General features: G+C 40.0%; 1 protein-coding gene across 7 annotated transcripts in view; it reads left to right on the top strand.

The window, feature by feature from the left end:
• The window catches only part of birc6 (baculoviral IAP repeat containing 6), an 85,511-nt gene that overhangs the window by 29,281 nt on the left and 32,770 nt on the right, over positions 1–23,460 (top strand). For 5 of the 7 annotated variants that reach the window (XM_042742193.1, XM_042742196.1, XM_042742194.1 and 2 more), the window contains exons 38-65: positions 248–381; positions 945–1,104; positions 1,197–1,313; positions 1,669–1,826; positions 1,970–2,096; positions 2,330–2,440; positions 2,647–2,777; positions 2,870–2,997; positions 3,079–3,644; positions 4,506–4,681; positions 4,882–4,978; positions 5,065–5,259; positions 5,364–5,564; positions 5,709–5,988; positions 6,098–6,354; positions 6,537–6,645; positions 7,642–7,866; positions 8,225–9,116; positions 9,876–10,019; positions 11,253–11,382; positions 12,469–12,600; positions 12,708–12,869; positions 13,283–13,456; positions 16,772–16,968; positions 17,162–17,462; positions 18,885–19,102; positions 21,543–21,707; positions 21,793–21,958. In XM_042742193.1, coding sequence (XP_042598127.1) covers positions 248–381; positions 945–1,104; positions 1,197–1,313; positions 1,669–1,826; positions 1,970–2,096; positions 2,330–2,440; positions 2,647–2,777; positions 2,870–2,997; positions 3,079–3,644; positions 4,506–4,681; positions 4,882–4,978; positions 5,065–5,259; positions 5,364–5,564; positions 5,709–5,988; positions 6,098–6,354; positions 6,537–6,645; positions 7,642–7,866; positions 8,225–9,116; positions 9,876–10,019; positions 11,253–11,382; positions 12,469–12,600; positions 12,708–12,869; positions 13,283–13,456; positions 16,772–16,968; positions 17,162–17,462; positions 18,885–19,102; positions 21,543–21,707; positions 21,793–21,958 — 5,853 coding nt within the window. The remainder of the gene's footprint in view (positions 1–247; positions 382–944; positions 1,105–1,196; positions 1,314–1,668; positions 1,827–1,969; positions 2,097–2,329; positions 2,441–2,646; positions 2,778–2,869; positions 2,998–3,078; positions 3,645–4,505; positions 4,682–4,881; positions 4,979–5,064; positions 5,260–5,363; positions 5,565–5,708; positions 5,989–6,097; positions 6,355–6,536; positions 6,646–7,641; positions 7,867–8,224; positions 9,117–9,875; positions 10,020–11,252; positions 11,383–12,468; positions 12,601–12,707; positions 12,870–13,282; positions 13,457–16,771; positions 16,969–17,161; positions 17,463–18,884; positions 19,103–21,542; positions 21,708–21,792; positions 21,959–23,460) is intronic. The other 2 variants (XM_042742197.1, XM_042742198.1) reach the window with 1 other exon arrangement.

Below are 23,460 nucleotides of genomic sequence, written 5' to 3' on the forward strand. Positions count from 1 at the left end.
ACAGGAGGTTAAAACAGTGCAGATGATTTTGACTCTAAATACATGCAAAACCTGTAGCTGCTGCTGATTTTATCATTGGTTTAAATTTGTCACAACTCATTGAAAATGGGTCAGCGATCCACTGTTCTGGCACCCTGTCTTTCTGAGAGGAGTTTGACGGCCGGACGTCCTAAAGAAGGCTGTCTGTGTAGTTGCTTCTCTTGGTACGCTGCTCTTGCAATATTAAACGTCTTTTCGTTGCCCAAAGGTGCTCCTCCACTGTCATCTTTGGAAAAAGATAAAGACATTGACTTTGACTTGCTACAAGACTTGATGGATGTTGATATTGATCCTTTAGATATTGATTTGGAAAAAGATCCACTCGCCGCCAAGGTTTTTAAGGTATGTACCTCATCCTCTTTATCTTTCCCCCTTTTTTTTGTGTCTTGTTTGGGGTGTAATGGTTAAAATTTCTCATGGTTCTGTGGTAACTGTTTTATTTCAGCACATTGCTAGAGTATGGGCTGTTAACCCATATGTTAACCTCTTGACTTTCTCATATCCATCCAATTACTCATTTTCTTTTCAAATAAACCTTATTACCATAATTGCTGGAAAATACAGCGCACTGTTTGCAGACATTTACATTGTGAAATGTCTTAAAGTACAGTGATTTAGGGACAGAGAATAACCATAATTACTATTGAAAGCAAGCACATTATAATTCCCACACAACATTTACTTAAACATGTATTAAGAACCGTGGGAAGTGAACTGTTTCACCCCTGTACCGCATGTTATGTAATCAAATATTAGTAGTTAAAGTTTGATTGTATGGTTTACACAAAGCCAATGTTTTAACCCCTTTTCCAGTAAAGTATTTTTCAGTTTTTCTCAGAGACGAGTATCTGAGATTGTTTTTGTTGTTTTGTTTTTTTGTTCTTTTTTTATGTTCTCCCTTACAGCCGATCAGCAGTACCTGGTACGATTACTGGGGTGCTGACTACGGCTCTTACAGTTATAACCCCTACACCGGGGGTGTGGGCATACCCGTGTCCAAACCCCCTGCGGCTGCCACCACAGAGAAGCCTGGATCTCAGAACCTCTCAGTGTCTGTGTCTCAGGGTGAGAAGTAAAATAAATCAATAAAATAAAAAGTATCTAGAATAAAAGTAAAATCAAATCTGAGTGCTAAAGTCCTTGAATTTTTATCCCAGCACTGGATGCTCGACTGGAGGTGGGATTAGAGCAGCAGGCAGAACTCATGCTGAAGATGATGGCAACACTGGAGGCAGATGCAATATTACAGGCGCTAACGTCCACATCTCCATCTGGTACACACACAAAAGCATGTGTACAGGGTTCCTTCAGTAATTGTATTTATTGTTTATTATTTATGTGTTATTTCCAGCATTGTAAAAGTTGTCAATTTATTAATAAAATATTGAATAGTGTATAATGAGCATACATTTTTCAATGTCAGACTCAGTTCTAAAACATTTCTTTTTGCAGAAATTGATCATTATGAGGTTTACAGTTTATCAAATTTTCTTTTCTGGTAATTACAAATAATATTACTGGTGTAAAGGTGTGGGAACCCTGTGTGTTTTTTGGGGGGGTGTTTTTTTTTTTTTCCTGAAATGATTTGACTAGTATCGTCCTTTCTCATTTGTTCCTCTTCTGTGTCAGTGGCCCAGTCTGCAAATGGGACAGATGACTCTCTTTTGCGTGGGGGGTTCCACAACTCTCCCCCCAGCAGCAGTCTGATGGTACAAGCCTCCTCCATTCCCATGCTGAGCACCTGCTTCAACAAACTTTTCTCTTTATTGCAAGTGCATCATGTTCAGGTACGGGCAAAGTCTGATTTTGTCACTTGCATTCACTGAGTTTGCCCTAAAATCTAACTTCCGGCTTTTTTATTTATTTACTTTTTACAAAAGGTTATTAGAAGTTACACAATCACACCATCTTTAACTCTTTGTCTGTCTAGTTGGAGTCTTTGCTGCAGCTGTGGTTGACTCTGAGTTTGAGTTCCTGCTCTGGAGGTTCAGAGGAGAGCGGCTCAGACATCTTCCTCTTTAATGCCAGCAGAGTGCCCACAATCCCCCTTAACCAAGGTGACATTCACTAAATGATAGAACACTTTGATCTGTGGATATTATTAGCATATTTTTTGAGGAGCTTGGTCTTTTGATGGCAAAGTTTTGACAGGATCTTAAATTGAACAGTTGGTTTTATGTGTTACTACAAATAAGGATACAACTTTAAAAAATGTTAGTCTCACTAGCTACGTTTACTTACACCCAAATGATCTATGCCTATAATTAACTATAATCCTTGTCTCTCTCAGCCTCCATCAGCAGTTTCCTGTCAGTGCTGGCCTGGTACCCCAACACTTCTCTGAGAACATGGTGTCTTGTCCTGCACAGTCTCACCCTCATGACCAATATGCCTGCTAGTGGTGAGTATCTAAATTCCCAAGCCTGGCTTTGTTCCTGAGATGTGTGGGTGTTCCCATGGGGAGACCTGCATTTCTATACATGTCGGTTTTCTCTTCGGGAATCCCGCCAGCTCAGCAGATCCTCCACAACCTTATTATAAAAGCAAACAGTCTGGTGACACACTTTCGGATGAACTCCACTGATAATGTGTATGTTGCATCTGTAGCCTCCAGCAGTGGGATGGGTGTGCAGGAGAGCACAGCCCAGCAGATGGTGTCTGACCCCACACTTGTGCACGTGCTTGTGCGCTTCCTGTCTGGAGGAAACCCTCACGGCACCAGCCAGCACAGCTCACAGGTATTGAGCTTAATGAAGAGTACACTCATGCCTGGTTTCATGATGATATATTTGGAAAATGCCTGACGTACTCCTCTCCATCTCTTTTCCAGGTCGGCCCCACTGCAACACAAGCCTTGCAGGAATTTTTAACCAGGATTCAGGTGCACCTGTCCTCCACATGTCCACAGATGTTCAGCGAATTTCTGCTTAAACTGTTGCACATCCTGTCTACGGAGAGGTAGATGATTAACTCAACGTTTATGTAATTAAACTGGTGCTTGTTTTAAATCATTTTATTTGTTTTTTCATCTGCTTCTAGGGGTCCATTCCAGTCTGGTCAAGGTCCATTAGATGCACAGGTGAAGCTTTTGGAGTTCACCCTTGAGCAGAACTTTGAGGTGGTTTCTGTGACCACAATCTTGGCTGTCATTGAATCAGTCACTTTTCTGGTTCACCACTACATCACTTGTTCAGAAAAGGTGGTCTCACGCAGCGGTTCTGACAGTTCTGTGGGGGCTCGTGCCTGTTTCGGGGGCCTGTTTGCCAATATCATCCGCCCTGGCGATGCTAAGGCTGTGTGTGGTGAGACCACACGAGACCAGCTGATGTTTGACCTCCTGAAGCTTGTCAATACTTTGGTGATGCTGCCGCTGTCAGGTGATCGGGAGTTCAGTGGGAGGCTGCCTCCAGCTGGTGGAGCCACTGACAGTGTGTCGGATGAAGAAAAAGTGTGTGGAAGCAAAGAGTGTGGGGCGGCAGGCACAGCGCAGCACCAGGGACCAGCTGCGGGTGTGGCAGACCTGGTTTTGGCCAATCAGCAGATTATGAGTCAGATCTTGTCGGCACTGGGGCAATGCAACAGCAGCGCCATGGCCATGATAATTGGTACGGAAATTTATTTTAAATTAAAATATAAGTAAAATGTTATATTATATTATATTTAGTGCTGGGCAATGATTAATCGCATCCAAAATAAAAGTTTTTGTTTATATAATATATATATATGTGTGTGTGTGCTGTGTATATTTGTTATGTATATATAAAGTGACACACATACAGTATATATTTTTATTATATTTACATGTATACATTTATATTATATATAAGTATATTTAATATATAAACAGAACATTTTTCTTAAATATATACATGCATATATGTGTATTTATATATATATATATATATATATATATATATATATATATATATATATAATATATATATATATATATATATATATATACATATATACATACACACACACACACACACACACACACACACACATATATATATATATATACATATACAAACACACATATATATTTATATACATATATATATATATATATATATATATATATATATATAGTACACAAAAACACTTGGATGTGAGTAATCATTACCCAGCACTAATTTTTTTAAACGTTTTTTTTTTAATGAATTATTTTGTTCAGCAAAGACTCATTTAATCTGATCTAAGGTTTTTAATCTGATCTAAAGGATTTTAATAATATATCACAATATTACTGTTTTTTTATGTATATATATTTTTATATTTATTTTTGGGGTTTTTGCCTATATTATGATAGGAAAGTGTAGAGCTGATGGGAAGTGAAGTGGGAGAGAGAGGGGGGCAGGATTGGGAAAGGTCGAAGGATTCGAACTTGGGACACCGCGCTGCCCACAATGCTATCGAGTGCCAACAAATTTTTATGATTTTTTTTTTTTTCTCTCTCTTTCTAGGTGCTAGTGGGCTCCACCTAACCAAACATGAGAACTTTCATGGTGGGTTGGATGCCATCTCCGTGGGTGATGGCCTCTTCACCATCTTGACTACTTTGAGTAAAAGAGCCACATCCGTCCAGGTCATGCTGCAGCCCATTCTCACCTACATGGCCTGTGGGTATATGGGCCGACAGGTAAGACTTGTCACAGAGAAACTGAGAGACCACAAAACGGTCAGTGGTCAATTCTAGCATGTTATGGACTGGGGAAAAAAAAAATGAACACATCAAATAATTTTCACATTCTAGAGGATAGACATACAGTATATAAAGATTGTCATTGCACCCTGTCAGTGTTAAGTGTGTGTTTTTTTTTGTTTTTTTGTTTTTTACAGGGATCTCTATCAACATGTCAGCTCTCTGAGCCTTTACTGTGGTTTATTTTGAGAGTGCTTGACACCAGCGAGGCTTTGAAAGCCTTCCATGACATGGGTATGCCAACACTAACACTTTCTAAAGAGATAAAACTCTGTTTAAGCTGGTCTGTATTTTCTGACTGTATGTGTGTGTGCATTTAGGTGGCGTGCAGCTCATCTGCAACAACATGGTCACCAGCACACGAGCCATTGTGAACACTGCGCGCAGCATGGTGTCCACTATCATGAAGTTTCTGGACTATGGGCCTGGTAAAGCAGCAGATGGCAGCTTGAAAGCACGAGTGCTTACCTCAGAACCAGACAACGCAGAAGGATTGCACAACTTCGCACCTCTTGGTACAGCAAGCATGCTTTGAGTCATGAGCCCTGTCTTTTCATATAAACATCTGTTTAAGTATTAAAATGTATTTATAGTCATAGTTTATGCTGTTCCCTTGCAGGCACCATCACCTCTAGCAGTCCCACAGCACAGCCAGCGGAAGTGCTGCTGCAGGCCACACCCCCACACCGACGGGCCCGTTCTGCTGCTTGGTCCTACATATTCCTTCCTGAAGAGGCCTGGTGTGATCTCACAATCCACCTGCCTGCTGCCGTTCTGCTCAAGGAGATTCACATACAGCCTCACCTGGCATCCCTTGCTAGTGAGTGTGCACACAGTGCAATATTATTGGTCCCCATTTGACACAGCAATATATTATATTTGGCCCATATATGAAACTTTTTATACTAGTAAGGACTATCCTAAAATCTTTTTTTTAAGTATTATTTTTCTCTTTCTTTTCCAGCATGTCCATCCTCAGTGTCTGTGGAGATCAGTGCAGATGGTGTAAACATGCTTCCCCTGTCAACTCCAGTCATCACTAGTGGTCTCACGTACATCAAATTCCAGCTGGTAAAGGCAGAAGTGGCGTCTGCCTTGTGTTTGAGGTTGCACCGGCCACGGGACGCCAGCACACTGGGCCTTTCACAGATTAAGCTATTGGGCCTGACTGCTTTTGGAAACACTTCCTCTGCCACTGTAAACAATCCTTTCCTGCCCTCTGAGGACCAGGTCTCTAAAACCAGGTATTGGAAATCATTTGTGACATCTAAAATAATCGTAGTAGTTTTATTTCCTGTTTCAAGCCTCTGTATGTTATAATATCTAATTTTCCTTTCTTCCTTTCTTTCTCAGCATTGGCTGGTTGCGGTTGCTGCATCATTGCCTGACTCATGTTTCTGATCTGGAGGCCATGATGGCCAGTGCTGCTGCTCCCACAGCAAACCTCTTGCAGACGTGCGCTGCCCTCCTCATGTCCCCATACTGTGGGATGCACTCGCCCAACATTGAGGCGGTGCTGGTGAAAATCGGCCTTCAGTCCACACGCATAGGCCTCAAACTTATTGACATCTTGCTGCGTAACTGTGCTGCTTCTGGCACTGATTTGGCCAGTAAGACTATAAAGATTGTTTCTCATTAATGCCTGACTGTCAAGCAATATCACACACTGATTTGTGTTATGTGTCAGTTTGGAGAGTTTGAGCTTGTTCATCCCTTTAATGATCTGACATCATGATTTTGTTGGGCTCTCTTTTTATCTGATTGGTGCTTGTTTTTTTTGTTGTTGTTGTAGATCTAAACAGTCCGCTGCTCTTTGGGAGGTTAAATGGGCTGTCATCAGACTCAACTATAGATATTCTCTATCAGCTAGGCACCACTCAGGACCCCGGTACCAAAGACAGGTCTGTTCTTTACATCATAATGGAAAAATCACACAGCTTCCTCGTGGAGCTTGTTTGAAGTGTTCATAGTTTGATCGGAGACTCTTTGCAGGGTGCTGATTCTCTATACCTGTGGGTCATAAAGCTGAGAATTTACTTTGATTTTTTTTTTTTTTTTTTACTTTTATAGTATGGGAGACCCTATCAGATCTAAGAAAAAGTCATGTTTTGATAAATCATACGTATGATGTAAATCAAAATTGAGATGCAAAGTCATAATTTTGAAGCAAAGTCATTATAAGAAAAAAAAATTATAAGTTATGAGGTAAAATGTCACAGTTATGACATACAAAGTAGACAGTTTTGTTGTAATTGACATTTTGTCATGACAACTTAGTATCTCATAGTATCTTTTAAAAGGATACTCCACTCCAAAATGAAAATTTTGTCATTTTTAAATTAACCCATATGTCGTTCCAAACCCGTAAAAGCTTTGTTCGTCTTCGGAACACAGTTTAAGACATTTTGGATGAAAACCAGGCGGCCTGTGACTGTCCCATAGACTGCCAAGTAAATAACAGTGTCAAGGTCCATAAAAGGTGTGATAGTCGATGTCAGAATAGTCCATCTGCCATCAGACATGCAATCTGGGTTATATGAAGCGACGGGAACACTTTTTGTAAGCGAAGAAAACAAAAATAATGACTTTATTCAACAATTCCTTTGTCAACATTCTCCTCTGTGTCTCTTCATATCAACGTATGCTGCGTATGCTCTTCTGTATCATCCGCGCCACAAGGATGCACTGTTTTCTTTTAAATAAAAGCTAAATACAAACAGCGCATCCTTGTGGCGTGGATGATACAGAAGAGCATACGGTTATATGGAGTGTGTGTGTGTGTGTGTGTGTGTATGAATATGTAATTTTTGAAGTCTTCCAAATGCTACTCTATAATATACATACACATCTTATAGTGGTTTGTGATGTATTGGGTTATGTTTGTGATTGTGTATTAGGATCCAGGCTCTGCTACAGTGGGTGTACGACTCGTCCCGGGTGGCTGCACTGAAGCAGAGTTCTCCGTCGAGCTATGTGGGTCCAAGCGTTCCGCCATCACGGGAATATGGGTTGCTCATGCCGTCCCCATCACATCTGCACTGCGTGGCCTCTGTCTTATGGCACAGTTATGAGCTGCCTGTGGACTACGACTTGCCCGGTCTGCTCAACAGAGAGCTTTTCGAGTGAGTCTGCAAGCACGCTATCTTTTTACAGTCTTTCAATACAAAATGTTCAAGCAAGAGTTTTGGATGAATGCGTGTTTATGCCTGAGGTGCGTTTTGGTGCTCTGCACTGGGAAAGGCTGAAAGTACATAGTCAGTTTTTTCTTTCCCGCACATTTCTATATTTCATTCTCTCTTCAGGTATGAATACTTAATGCGTACCGAGCAGAACAAAGTAAAACAACCTTCTCTGTGTACGTGGAGCAAATAGCAGCCTTTCCCAATAACAATTTGGTGCATTAGTAAATCATGAGGCTGTTTTTAGGCAATCTGAACTATGAGTTCAAGAGCTTCTTGTCTTTTTCTCTGTCTCTTAAAGGTTGTTGTACAACTGGTCGATGTCTTTGTCCTCTAACATGGTTTTAAAGAAAGCTGTGGACAGCTTGCTTTGTTCCATGTGCCATATCCACCCTAGTTACTTTTCACTGCTCATGTCCTGGATGGGTATTGTGGCTCCCCCTGCTGCCCAGACAAATGCACAGCGCCGTATGGCCATGACGGACGATGGCAAGAAGCAGCATGATTTAAACAGTGCCGCCTCCCTCACAGATGACTCCAAACATGCTCGGACACCAGTAAGTGTGCCCACCTCGCTCTCAGAAAGCCAGTTGGTGACCCTGGCAGCTGCGTCCCAGTCTCCCGGTGCCATCCAGCAGCTGTTGGACTCTGGCCTGCCTTCCTTGCTTGTTCGCAGCTTAGCCGACCTTTGCTGCAACCTGTTGGTCAGTGCAGAGCTTCCCTTGCCTGCTGGATTCTCTGCACAGGCAGAGAGACGATCATACTCACACAACCAACCCTCGTCATCCTCAGCAAACAGGCCGCCACTGTCCCCTGAGCTGGCAGCACCCGTATTGCGGTTTCTAACAGAAGTAGGAAACAGTCACACCATGAAGGACTGGTTGGGTGGGCCAGAAGTGAACCCACTCTGGACGGCACTGTTGTTTCTCCTGTGCCACTCTAGTGCCAGTGGGGCTGCTAATGCCAGTGCAAACAGTGGCAGGAGCAGCAGCATTTCTGGGCACAGTGCATCACCCAGCACCTCACGCGCCAGCGCTGCACCTCACACCTCAGGGGCGTTTTACTCACTGGCGTCAACGAGCCGCAGCAGTGGACTCACCACCCAGCAGAGGACAGCCATTGAGAATGCCGCAGTGGCTTTCTTCCTGCAGTGCATCTCCTGCCATCCAAACAACCAGAGGCTCATGGCACAGGTGTGTTTGGGGTGCTTTTTTGAGTCTCATTTGATGTTTTTCATAGACGTGAGAAGTAAATCTAAAAAAATATATATATATTATTACATGTAGACTACAGCCTTGTTAGTGGTTAGTATCCATGTTCTTTGGGTCTTGATGTTTTAATGACATTAATATTAGATTTTATTAATGTTTTATATATATATATATATATGTATATATATTTATTAATAAATTCACGTCTGTGTGTGTGTGTATGAATGTCACTTCAACTAAAACAAAAGAATTTCAATGTAATTTTAAAATAAAAAATGTATAAATTAGAAGTAATTATAATTAATATTTTTAAGTATAAATGTATTTTAAATATAAAAATATATATAATTAATTATATATAATATAATATTTTAAATACTATAGCTTTTATATATATATATGCGCATAGCTATAGTATTTAAAATATATTATATATAATTATATTATATATGTATACACACACAAACACACACACACATATAATTTATTTTAAAACCAGAAAAGATTATTCCAAGATTAGCATCAAGAAATATACATTCACATTATATGTACTGAATAATAGTCAGGTTAATTTATTTGTATAATGCTTTTTGTGTCATTTCCAGAGCAGCTTTACAGAAAGTCTGTTTGTCTTTATGTCTATAATGCCTTATTGCATAACTATAGAGCAAGTTTTAGGGCTGGGTGATATGGTGAAATATAACTGATGCAAGTGATATGTATTTTTCTTTGTTTGTAAAGGTTCTGTGTGAGCTGTTCCAGTCAGCTCCTCAGCGAGGGAACGTTCCAGTCTCAGGGAACATTTCTGGATTTATACGTCGGCTCTTCCTACAACTCATGCTCGAAGACGAAAAAGTTACTGTCTTCCTTCAGTCTCCCTGTCCGGTAGGTGATCACACACACACACATACACACAGAATCTTACAGCATATGCTTTGAAAATCTATCTAAAGCTGAAACATTGCTGTTCTAAGCTGATATTTCATTTTATATAGAAGTTGTTTTGCTTGGTTAGTCTGTTAAATGATTTATTACTGTTGCTGTAAAGCTCAGAAAAGCCTCTTCACTTACAAGGAAAATTACCCTGACCTTTACATCATCTCAGAGGGATTTAAACCTCCACTGCCTCTGAGCTGCAGTTCTTTTCAAGGCAGATTGTGCTAGGACACCACTAGGGGGCAGATTTATCCTCAAATCCTTGTCAATCATGCAGGAGTCCACACACTGGTGCATATTAGGAGTACCTGTACTAAATTGTTTAGTTTGGGAAAATGGCTAGTTTAGCAGAAAATAATGAGTTGTTTGAGAAAATCATTTTGCAGTTCTGTCCTGTGTTGCTAGTGGTGCAGCAATTACACATTTCACCTTTTAATATAATCTAAATGTTGGAGGACATAACCAGCTCACCCCTTATATGACATGTAGAGTTATGCCTCTCCTCCGACTGCCAAACCGGAACGAAGCCAAATCGTAAAGACGTAAGACGCCTTTTTTTAGCCAGAGAGTCATTCAGCAGGTCGTTCCTCCAGTAAATTACGGCGGGACTGTGTGCATTTCAGGTCAGATTAATCATCTGGCTTTCACAGAGAGTCCCGACAGAGGAGCTCTTAAAAGTTAATGTGTACACATTAGATCAGGCCCGAGCGGTGTACGATCCGGGGCGTCCTCTCAAAGGCAGGAGCCAGGAACGTCATTTTTCCCTTTTCGATGTATCTTTAAGTCAACCTTCAAGGGAAATTAAGTTGTCTGGATCAACCATGTAGATAGTGGAATCTTCAGAGATGCATATTGAGTTTTGTTTTTTGCCAAATGCCATTGCTTTCAAATTTCTTGTTTGTTTTTTCACTATAGCTGTAGAGTTAGAAAACTGACATCATGATCATTATCACTAAAGGCAATTTTAAATATCTTAAAAATACAGTGAAGGGGAAATGGAGAGCTTGGTATGGGGATGTGACATAAATTGCGATATTTTTTTAAATGATAACATGAGTGATTAATAGCTTGAACTGGAAGTTAAATAAAGAAATCAATGCAAAAATTATTCTATAGGTGCATTTTCATGAGAAATTGAAGATCTAACATTTTAAAAATCCTTTCAATCTTTCTCTGCTTTAGCTGTATAAAGGGCGCATTAATGCCACCAGTCATGTGATCCAGCACCCCATGTACGGAGCAGGGCACAAGTTTCGCAAACTGCATCTGCCCATCTCAACCACACTGTCTGAAGTATTGGACCGCGTCTCAGGTATGGGGACATTGTATTACACTACCATTCTAGAGTTTGGGATTTGTTATTTTAAAGAAATGAATTCTTCTATTCAGTGAAGAGGGATTAAGTTAATCGAAAATTACAGTAATGTCATTTATATTGAAAGATTCCTGTTTCAAATAATGCTGTTCATCAAAGAATGCTGAAAAGGTTTTCAACATTGATAATAATAAGAAATGTTTCTTAAGCACTAAATCAGCACCATTTACTGTTTTACAGTATTTTTAATTAAATAAATGCAAACCAAATAAATCAAATATATTTAACAAAATTACTTACAAACTTTTGAATAGTGTATGTTGACAAGAAAAACATAAGAAAATCTTATTGCTCTTGATTTTTTTTCTTTAAGTGAGTGAAATACTATTTAATCTGCTAAATTGGTATAAGTAATTGTGCAAATTTCACTGGAATTGGTTTCAAAATTTTGTTTTTGTGCCACTTTACAAAGCTGTCTACAAAATCAGACCCATTCACACTTTGTATAGTTGCATCTTCGCCCTCTAGCCACCAATTTAGCCAAAATACTAGAAATAGCATATCCAGCAGTCTCGTTTTACATGCGCACTACAGTAGTCTCTCAGATCTACTAGTTCCTGGTTTTGCCACATCTTCAGACTTTCAAGATCAGATACACAAAGCATGTAGGTCTGGATCTGCCATGTGGCACGGCCATCAGCATGTGTTTGTGATGAATGGCTTGTCTCCAGAGACCTTGAGCATGGCAGATATAGTCTTCGTTTTCTCAAAAGACGGCGAAAGTCACAATATATATGTAAGATGTCCTGTCTCTGAGCCGTTCTCATGCTCACATCACTACCACTGATGGAAGACCCTCACAGGAAGTGTAGCGTGCTGTTATCGCTATGAATTGGTGTGTCTTCTCAGGGATATTACATCTTTACCATAAATAATTCAGATTATCAGTTAAGCTGACATGTACATCGATGCATATGTCTCTAAAGGGAAATGTATTTTTAGAGCTGAAGGCTGATTGAAGAATGCATACACACACACACACACACACTGTGAAATAACATTTAAAGATCTTGCATTTTTTAGACACGCCCAGCATCACGGCAAAACTGATCAATGAACAGAAAGAGGATAAAGAGAAGAAAAACCATGAGGAAAAAGAAAAGATGAAGGCTGATAATGGTTTTCAAGACAACTACAGTGTCGTTGTTGCCTCAGGTACTGTTCAACCCCGTTTTTACATATTCTCTTGGAGTTAGAAATCTAATCATAGACCTTTGATTTAGTTTACCCATGTTGCATCTCGTCTAAATGCTTTGTTTCAGGTCTGAAGTCTCAGTCGAAGAGGGCCTTGTCCACTCCTCCCCGTCCCCCGTCCCGACGAGGGCGAGTCCTCAGTGACAAGCTGGCAGCTTCCTCGGGAGTCGATCCGTCTGCCAAAACCATCAGCGTGCCTGTCTTCCACCTCTGTCACAAACTACTGCCGGGTACAAACACACTCTTGTTCTGTCACGCACTCACAATCTGTTCGTTCCTCTCGCCCACTCTGTATTCTTTGCGTTCCCCGCTCATCTCCCACCCTTTGCTCTTTCATACAGATTAGGATGAGAGTAGAGGTCACCTCAGTGCCTGTCCCTGTCTGCCTGCGACTTCACCTCACTGCATTTATTCACAGATGCAGAGAGTCTGTTGAATGTCGATTTCAAAGCTCCATTCTATCCCTCTGATCTCTCGTTGTCTCATTCCGTCCCATAAAAAAGCCTTTCAGTACTTCAAAAGTGAAGTGTTTGATTTCTGCTTCACAAAATGGAAATGGAACACACATCTGATTCAAAAAAGTGATTTATTAATCAGTTGAAAATGTTTTAATAAACTCTGGTTGAAATTGTTTTCTCCCCAGGTCAGCCATTGCCACCAGAGATGACCTTAGCTCAGCTGCTGACACTGCTGTATGAGCGTAAACTTCCTCAGGGATACCGCTCCATTGACCTGACGGTCAAACTGGGGTCAAAGGTCATCTCAGACCCCGGCCTGTCCAAGACCGATTCCTTCAAAAGACTGCGTACCGAGAAAGGTATGCAGACATCTCAAGCATAGACACGTGCATAGTTTTCATTCATGTAAATGAAGCTGAAATAAAATAGAAATATTAGTGCTTATAAAACTTCAATGGAAATTAGAAATGCATCCTTGGCAAATAACTGAAATATGTAAACTGATGTACTAAAATTACAAAAACTAAAAAGATATAGACAAATTCCGAACAATATTATTAAAAGATGAAAATGTAACAAGCTAATTCAGAGTAACACTGAACACTGGTCAGTTATTAACACAGAAATAACACTGGTCACAAAATGATAAAATCAATTCAGTTAGATTTGATGCTGTTTTTAATTGAATTTGATTCGACTTCGACTCATTTAGGTATGTTACGGATACAGTGTCAATTTTTCTTGCCAATGAAAGAAATTCACTCTGCTATTGCTGTATATTGTACAGGGCTGACTTATTCCAACCAGTATGTGAAGAAATATTAGTTTAAAGAACCTGCTCATAAGAATCATTTATTTGGGAATCGGACTACGCTGGTCACATTGTACATTATTGATTCACTAAAAAGAACCTGCTCATAGGAATCATTCTTTTTGGAATCAGACTACATTGCTCACACTGTGTGTTTCTGATGCACTAAAAAGAGTCATTCATTAGAAACTCAGTAGAAAGTGATTTCTTGCCATTGTTTCGTGATACATCCAAGGTTCTTCTGCAGTTTTAACTTCCCTCTCCTACATATCCAGTTTTCTAGCGGCATAGGGAAAAATATCCTGATTGCCCCCCCCCCCCCCCCCCCAGTGTCCTGCACCTTCAGATGTCAAATGATTTTGCTTTGCTCTGTCAATGATGGGTTCATGCTTTCTGAGGGATAAAAAAGCCGCCCCCGTCCTGACAATGACAGCTGCCTCCCCAGCAGATTGCCAATATTCTTGATTGATTCTGCCCTGTTGAAATGAGCGAATGTTCATACACACATATATACGGAGTTCCTGTTAAAGCTGATGATGTCAGCTCAGGTGAATCTGCTAACATAGACAGAGTTCTGGATGTCACCTGTGATGGGAAAGTGTCCTGCCAGTGTCCTAATCAGGCATGACAAAACGTCAGAGGATGAATCTGACAACTTCTCGTGTTAATCAAACTGATTCTCCTAAACAACAATCAAAGAAATTTACAACAAAAAAAACAATCAGTCACTCACTTTTTACATAAATCACAGTTACATCCAAACCAAAATCCATCTTTACTTTTTCTAATTTTTCAAATTAAAATGTAAAAGTTTTACTAGTTGAACAAAAACAGCTTGATAATTGAGCTTGCAATTGCCAGTAGGTTTCCACTGTTATTGTTACATTAGTTTTTACCATTTTAAAACTCTTGTTTTTAAAATGTATTAATTATTTTTTTTAAATGCTGTCTGCATTTCTACAGCTGCATATACATGCAATTGAAAAAACAATATGTTTTAAATTAGCAGGCCAGAAAATATATATAAAATGCATATGTACAATATAATGTGTGTGTGATAATTTGTTAATTATATATATTTAAATATATTTCAATAATTTTTAAATAGTTCATAACATATCTGATGTAGAGACAGTGTAACAGTATTTTGCTTTCAGTGAGTACAAAAGGGATTTAACAATGGAAAGCTGCCATGTTGTGCCTTGTCGAGACTCAGGGTGTTATACAGGACTGAACTCTGAGCTCTCAAACTGTTGAATTTTCATCAGGAGGTGAAGATCTGGCACTTTATGTTTACTTCGCTCAACTGGCTTTTCCCGAGCACACAGCATTCGTTTGTTTGTTTGGCTCAGTAAGGAGTCTTGGAGCAGCCTGCGTTTGAGCAGCCCGTAGAGTCTGGCATCAGAAGTTTTCAGTTTAGTGATGCTGCCTGGGGAACTCACCCCACCCTCCGGCTAATTGGCCGTCTTAGCAGAGTCAAATCACTGTTGGCTTACCCAGCTCTGCTTCTTTCCACACACTTTCATCTCGCACCCCTCCATTGAGGAGCTGAAAGGATGCTCACCGGCCCAGGGATAATTCTCTCCTCTCTGCCTGGAGTCAGTTCATCTCTCTTTGGAGGAAGTGTATGGAAGACACTCCAACCACAGGCGATGTTCTGAACCGTTGCTGCTAGTTACTGTGACGTGCCATCGCCCTGTTGGCAATGAGTTTGTTCCTGGACACAGACGCCAGACTTTCAAAGTAGGTTTTCTGAGACTTGCTGGTCTGTTACAAAACTAAGATCAAATACGCCCTACTGACTTCCCTCTGGCAATTGTGGTGTTAGAGTATTTCACAGCTGCTTTGTTCATCTCTCCAGCAAGAGTTTTTGGCTTCGAGTTTTACATTCATCTGCTGTTTTCCTTGCACTGATCTCAACATCAAAGAGACAAAAATGTCTGATTCCGAACCAACTAACTGAAATAAGATTTTAAAAGAAAAAAAGACTTGTACTGTCCCCAGAGCTTAAATCCATGAGTAGTCTGTAAATACTTGTTCTTTCTCAGTCTCACACTTGTTCTGTTGTTGGCCTTCACAGAGACAGGACAGAGCAGACTAATGTCCTCTATAGGAGTCCGTTTTTAGAATTTTTTGAAAGAAGACTCTTATCCTAACCAAGGCTGCATTTATTTAATCAAAAATACAGTAAAGCAGTAATGTTCTGATATATTATTATTTAAGGGAACGTTTTTTTATTTTAATAAATTGAAAAAATATATAATATATATATATATTCCTGTGATGGCAAAGTTGAATTTTCTGCAGCCATTACTCCAGTCTTCAGTGTCACATGATCCCTCATAAATTATTTTAATATGCTGATTCAGTGCTGAAGAATAATTTATTTCTTAAAATGAAATAACTCAAAGCTTTCAAAGGATAATGTAGTATTTGATGTTTACTAAGAATGGTAGTAGGAGCTTATAAGCATTAAACCCTTTTTGTTTTATTGTCAGCTATATTTGGATCTTTGTAAAGAAATGTAATTGTCTTGAGACTTTATGTCAGCAGTAAACTCTGTGAAGCAGGTTTGCGTTTAAGTACAGATTCATTTCTATTCTGAGTGTACACAAATATTTAACAGCCCATATTTCCTGCGACTTTCTGTTCATTATCTCGCATCGATCCTCAATCTCAGTAAAGAAAAAACCTGATTTACAGGAATAATCTGATTTATGAGAACAGATATGAGCACTTGTGCAGTACTGCTCGGTTGGACGTCATGGTTTATGATGTGAACAATTGAGACCACTTTATTTACAGCTGGATTTTATTGATGACAGATTGAATGATGCGTTTCCTTTGTGCTCTTTTCCTGTAGATCACTGTGAGATGCTAAGCGGTTGTCCGGACGATGAACCAATGACCCCGGGTGATGAAGGTTTGGATGCTGCAGTAGATGACACCCTCCTAGAGACCAACCCTATCCAGTCCCCCTTGCAGGTTTTCGCAGGTATGGGTGGCTTGGCGCTCATCGCAGAGAGACTTCCCATGCTGTACCCCGACGTTATCCAGCAGGTCAGTATATCTGCAAGCTTACTGTCTTAACAAAATCAAATTCTACTGCATAGGTCATTTTTTTGGTAATTTCATTCTATTTCTGCTTCATAAGCCCTTATGCGCTCGCCCGGTGACCGTGAACTTGGGTTAGTCAGCATTTCTGTTTATCTGCATGCCCTCTGAGTCCGTTTGTCCGGATCGTTCTGTGCAGGTCAGTGCCCCAGTGGTGCCGTCCACTACACAGGAGAAGCCAAAGGACAGCGATCAGTTTGAGTGGGTCACCATCGAGCAGTCTGGAGAGCTTGTTTACGAGGCACCCGAGACCATTGCGGCTGAGCCTCCGCCCATCAAATCCTCCGTTCAGACCATGTCGCCCATCCCTGCCCATTCACTGGCAGCGTTCGGCCTGTTTCTGCGGCTGCCAGGATATGCTGAGGTTCTGCTAAAGGAGAGGAAACATGCACAGTGTCTGCTCAGACTGGTGCTGGGCGTCACAGATGATGGAGAAGGAAGTAAGTACCACTTAAGTACAAGAAGTACCACTTTTGAATTTGTTTACAATTTAGCAATCAATTTTGTTTATATAAAGTGAATCTAGTTTTTTTTTGGAAATATACAACTATTTCATATTCACCGTGTGTTGTTCACGCATCCATTAGCCCTGTTTGTGTGTTTGAGAGAGAGATTGTTGAATGAAACAGAGCAGACTGATGTGAAACACTGTTTTTTTTTAATTCTCTCATCAGCAACCCATGCATATCTGTGTCAACAGCTTAAGTCATTGTCTCAGACACCTTTCAGACTCCTCTCTCATATTAAACAGGCTATTACTAAAGGACAAAGTGTCCATTTTTATGCGTACGTGAGGGTCTGTGTAGTGCGTATGACGCATATTTCATCACCAGAATATTATGGGTGCCATCCGATTTTTTTTTTTTTACTTAATACGCGAATGCCTATCGGCTTGGTTTTGCACTAATCAGTTGTTCCACAAGGTGGCAACACTGCTAAAGAGATGGAACAAAAATATTGGAGACTAAAAAAGTTGATGGAACAAAAATATGGAGTTGACCCCGCCTGTATTTGTGTACACCTGATGAACTACACTTTGAAAGGCTAAATGTACCACCACGTACGCATGCATTAAGACAACAACCCCCACCCAAAAAAAACCCAAACAAACAAACAAAAAAAAAAAAAAGTATACTTGGGTCCTTACGGTGTTGGTCAAAACAACCCCCACCCAAAAAATAACCAATATATGGTAACCAAGGCTGCATTTATTTGATCAAAAAGTTGGTCAAAAGGTTTATATATATATATATAAGAAGTCCTTTATGGTAACCAAGGCTGCATTTATTTGATCAAAAAATACAGTAACTTTTTTTAACGTATTGAAATATTATTGTAATTTACAATAACTGTTTTCTATTTGAATATATTATGAATTAATATATTAATTTATTTTTAATTTATTCCTGTGATGGCGAAGCTGAATTTACAGCAGACATTACTCTATTAGACAATTGAAGCGGCTCAAATAGAGCTACTGCATATATGCAGAACTGATCCATTATTCTATTATCCATCATAAACCCTATCATAACCACCTCTACTAGTTCAAACGAACCTTCAGCTGAGAATCAAACTTCTCTAATGGCTGTTATACATAAATACCCTACAGGCAGATGGGAAGCATTGATTGAGTTGCTGCTTGGTTGCTTCATCGATTGGTTTAATTGAGCCTGGATTGGCTGCCCACTGTGTATTTCTGTCAATCTGGACTGTTGATTGGTCATCTGATTACTTGATGTATTGGTAGGCTGGTTAAGTTTGTTATAGAGTGCTAGAGAAAATGGTATTTTGATTGTTTAAATTAGGTTTTTCTCATCTAGAGACTTCTTCACATTCTCTCCATCTGTCTTTCTTCCTCGGTCACATCCTGCAGTCTCCCTCTGCTAACGTTCTGCCCACGTTGCCTTTCCACGTGCTCCGGTCTTTGTTCAGCTCAACTCCCCTTACCACGGATGACGGGCTGCTGTTGAGGCGTATGGCTCTTGAGATCGGTGCAATCCACCTCATCCTGGCCTGCCTATCTGCCCTCAGCCATCACGCTCCCAGAGTGCCCAATGGCAGTGCCAACTCCAGTGAGGTCAGTGTTAACACACACACTAATTATGTGCCATTTGGTCCACAACAATCAACTTTCTTGTGACAACCATGAGAACATTAGAATGTAACCACACAACATTTACATATCAAAGCATTCAATGGTCACACAGTCAGCTAAAGATTTACTGTGTGAAGTGCAATGGTACAAAGAGTTAAATGAATCAGAGTGGGAAATTAAAGAGTTAGTTAACCCCAAAATAAAAATTCTGTAATGAATTACTCACCCTCATGTCGTTCCAAACCCATAAGACCTTCGTTCATCTTCAGAACACAAATTAAGATATTTTTGATGAAATCCAAGAACTTTCTGATCCTACATAGACAGCAATACAACTACCACGTTCAAGGCCCAGAAAGGTAGTAAGGACAACATTAAAATAGTCCATTTGAAATCAGTGGATCAACCGCAATTTTATAAAGCTATAAGAATGGTGTTAGTGCACAAAGAAGTCATAATTTTTGTTTTCTTTGTGCACACAAAGTATTCTCATAGCTTCATAAAATTAAGGTTGAACCATGGACTATTTTAACGTTGTCCTTACTACCTTTCTGGTCCTTGAACGATGTAGTTGCACTGCTGTTCATGGAGGATCAGAAAGCTCTCGGATTTCATCAGAGATATCTTTCAATTCTGTATGTTCTATGTCAATTCCAATTCAAAAATTTTGTCAATTCTATATGTTCCTTGTGTTAGTTACAGGCCACAATAAAGTAGTTACTTGTATATAATCTTCCTCTTATTCTTCATGAAAGAAATGGTAATGCCTGATTTGTGTGCGAGTCGTTCTTTTGAGTTAAATATTTTCATTGATTCAGTTCACAGAACCAGTCTGAATAATTCATTCACAATCTGACTGATCTGTTTCAGTGATCCAAACTAAAATTATAAGTGGACTTCAGGGAGAAATATAACGCTAAAAAAACTATACCTAATGGCTGTGTTCAGTTCAGGAAAAGACACTCCTATAAAGACCTTAATGGAGATGTTTCTCAGACTGAGACATGTCATTTTATTAATGACTGTGATAGCCACTCTTTACAGACTGCTGAAAGGCTCTTTATTCAGAGCCCTTGACTTAAAGAGAGGTGTGTGTGTGTGTGTGTGAGAGAGTGGGCGCAACAACTCATTCAGGTGTAGTGTACAGTAGTCCTATTAAAACAGAAGGTATAGAGAGGAGTTGGACGGCTCTTTTAGTCATTACATGATTATGGGGAGTTTCACACAGCTGAAATGAAAGTGTCTTCACAAAGGACAACTGCAGCACAATCATAATGAGAAAATAATGAAAAAAAAAAACACGACCATCATCATAAGACCCCCAATACCAAAGCAAATGACTTTCATCAAAATCAATATTCAGCCCTCACAGATAGGTTTTATTAAAATCAATTTTTTTAATTCTGTGTTTAAGAGGAAAAAAAGCATATAATGATACTCTGTGTGGGGCGGTGTGTCTGTGTGTGGATTTATAGTTTGGTGAGGGGAGGGTTCAGGGCTGAGGATTTGAACGGTGGCCAGTGGCCTGTCAGAATCATAATGGGCGTCCTTGGGGCGGCAGAAGTATTGGCAGAGCAAATATTAAACCCGCTCGCTCTCAGCCGAAGAAGAGCACTGCGGTCAGCGCATATTTATTCTGCTCTCTCTTTCACTCTCCTATTTGTCCCTCCTTTGGTATTTTCACTATCAAGATCTTTGAACAGTCACAAATGAAGACTTGTGATGCTCAAGCTGGTTTGAGTCCAGCCTGCAACCATTCCTCTATTTTCTTCCATGCTACCTCCCATAATATCACAGGGTCCAAACTAAAGTACACACTATGGAATTATGGGAAATGCCCCACTCTTCTTTTTACCGTGCTACTAGCCTATTATTCAGCTGATGCACAGCTTCTGACCTCATTGTTTCCCCTCATAATGTTGTGACATGCTGTCAGTCTTTAAAGCAAGCAGTAAATTTCAGCAGGGCGTCACGTCTGGAACAATCAATGTCAAAAAGCAGAGTGACAAAGTGTGTGTGTGGAAGAGAAAGTCTAGGAAACGCATTTTCCTTTCCTGTGATTCTGCTTTGCCATAACAGAAATAAATAAAATTTTTAAATATATATTTAAACAGAAACTGTTGTTTCAAATTGTAATAATATTTCACAATATATCTATTTTAACTTTTATATTAACATTTTAATTAAATAAATGAACCCTTATAGAGACTCCTCTTCAAGGAGACTTGAAGAGCGAAGAATGATTGGGGAAAATGTTAGCCAATCAGTTCATTAGCATGTAAGCAAGTCTTAAAGATACAGTAGCATGAACTTCCAGTTTAATCCTTGCAGAGACTTTCAGTTTTCATGTACAACTAAATTGTGATTTATTGTTATCGACTCCAGTGTGAAACCTACAGTTGAGTTTGTGTTTGTGCTGCAGCCCCAGGTCTCCAGTGGGCATGTTGGTGGAACCACAGAGGAACAGCAGCTGTACTGGGCCAAAGGAACAGGCTTTGGCACAGGCTCCACTGCGTCAGGCTGGGATGTTGAGCAGGCTTTGACCAAACAGCGTCTGGAGGAGGAGCACGTTACCTGCCTCTTACAGGTGTGTGTTCATCGAAATAATACAAATGAGATTTCGAGTTTGCATCTGTTTGGATGTGTCATGGTACATTCTGTGTTTCTTTCAGGTTTTGGCAAGCTATATCAACCCATCAGGCTGCGTGGGATCTGGTGAGACCCTTTCGGGAGAGGTCAGAGGTCACAGCAGCTCACTGCTGCCATCTGTCCTGCAGGAACTGCTCAGCCAGTCCTGTCTCATCCCTGCCATGTCTTCATACTTGCGCAATGACTCAGGTAGGACACGTGCCACTCGTGGGATGTGCTCTGCGCTTTACTGTTTGCAAAATGAGAATGAACACAACTTTTAAGGTGGTTAAAGAGATTATGCAGTGTATCATTTGCATGTGTGCCTGAGGAAAAAAAATAGTTACATGTTCCACCTTGTGCCTCATTGTGTGTGGAGACAGCAGGTGGAGCCCCTGTCTCTTCTGAGTGTCTCTCTGTCTCTCTTTGTCAACTATGTTTTTGTTCTCAGGTGTTAAAGGGATAATTCACCCATTTGCTCATTCCTGTGTTGTTCCAGTCGTGTGTTTTGGAGGAATTATATTGCTACATAAAGAAAGTAAAGAAGAATAACAAAAAAGCATGATCAAAATATCATTGAAGTATTCGCATGACTCTATACACAATATTCCAAGACTCCTAAAGCTATGCGATAGCTTTGTCTGAGAAGCAGACTGAAACTTATGTCGCTCAGTCACTTTACTTTGCTTGTTTGTGAGAGAAGTAGCAGTGTTTGATTTCTTACCGAAGGGAAGAATGACAGTGAGTAATGGTCTGTTTATCACGTTAAAGTCTTGAATACACTACATGATTATGTCTCAATTTCCAGTCTCAAAGAGTCAACACTATTTGCCAAAATTTAGATCCGGTCTACAGATTTTAAGCAGTCAGAACTGACAGATTTCAGAGAAAATTGCATAATCTATGACAACATGGGCACAGATTATTATTTTTTTTATTCAGATTTCTATTCCATCCAGTGGAGTACATCAAACATTTTGATATTGAGCTCACAAAAATTGTAGAATGTAGGGTTTAAGAAGAATTTTCAAAAGTCTAAATATTCTCAATTAATATGAACTAATAAAACTCAGTATTTATTTTGTATTAATAGCCATGAACAAACACTGCTTTGTTGGTTTAAAGAACCAGAAAGTGGTGTGTGTTTGCGTTGTGCGTTCAGTGTGTGCGCGCTGTGTGTTTATTGCTCTCCGGCTTAATTAAATAAGCGCCGATAAAACGATGAGTGTAGTAATTAGCTCCAGATATCAGCTAGAGGTTTCAACCCTACATTGGCATGGTGTGAAATAAACAAAAAAAACTACACAAAAAAGAAAACATACACACACACACACAAATGTTCTCTCTTAACACTCTCAACCAGCAGGGGGAGCAGCAGTTGGTCAATCTCATGAACAACTGAGCCAATAAAACACACACACTATGTTAAAGAGTGTGTGTTTTGTGCCCTGATATCCTTAGCTGTCTCTGTGGCAGTGAAACAGGAAATTAGCGTCTCCGATCACCCCTGCTGTAATAACGCCCCATCCACCTGATGAACCGGAGGGAGAAGAGATGAGAAGAGATGGACTACTGCTTCCAAAAAGCATTAAGAAACAGCCAAGGGGCAAATAACAGAGTACAAGATTACAGTGTAGAGCACTTTGTGTATATGGACAGCCACGAGCACTTATTTTCATTGAGGAAGTGAGGACAGTTCTGGCTCACACAGG

This window comes from Cyprinus carpio, chromosome B17 (assembly GCF_018340385.1).
Source record: "Cyprinus carpio isolate SPL01 chromosome B17, ASM1834038v1, whole genome shotgun sequence".
Classification (NCBI taxonomy): Eukaryota; Metazoa; Chordata; class Actinopteri; order Cypriniformes; family Cyprinidae; genus Cyprinus; species Cyprinus carpio.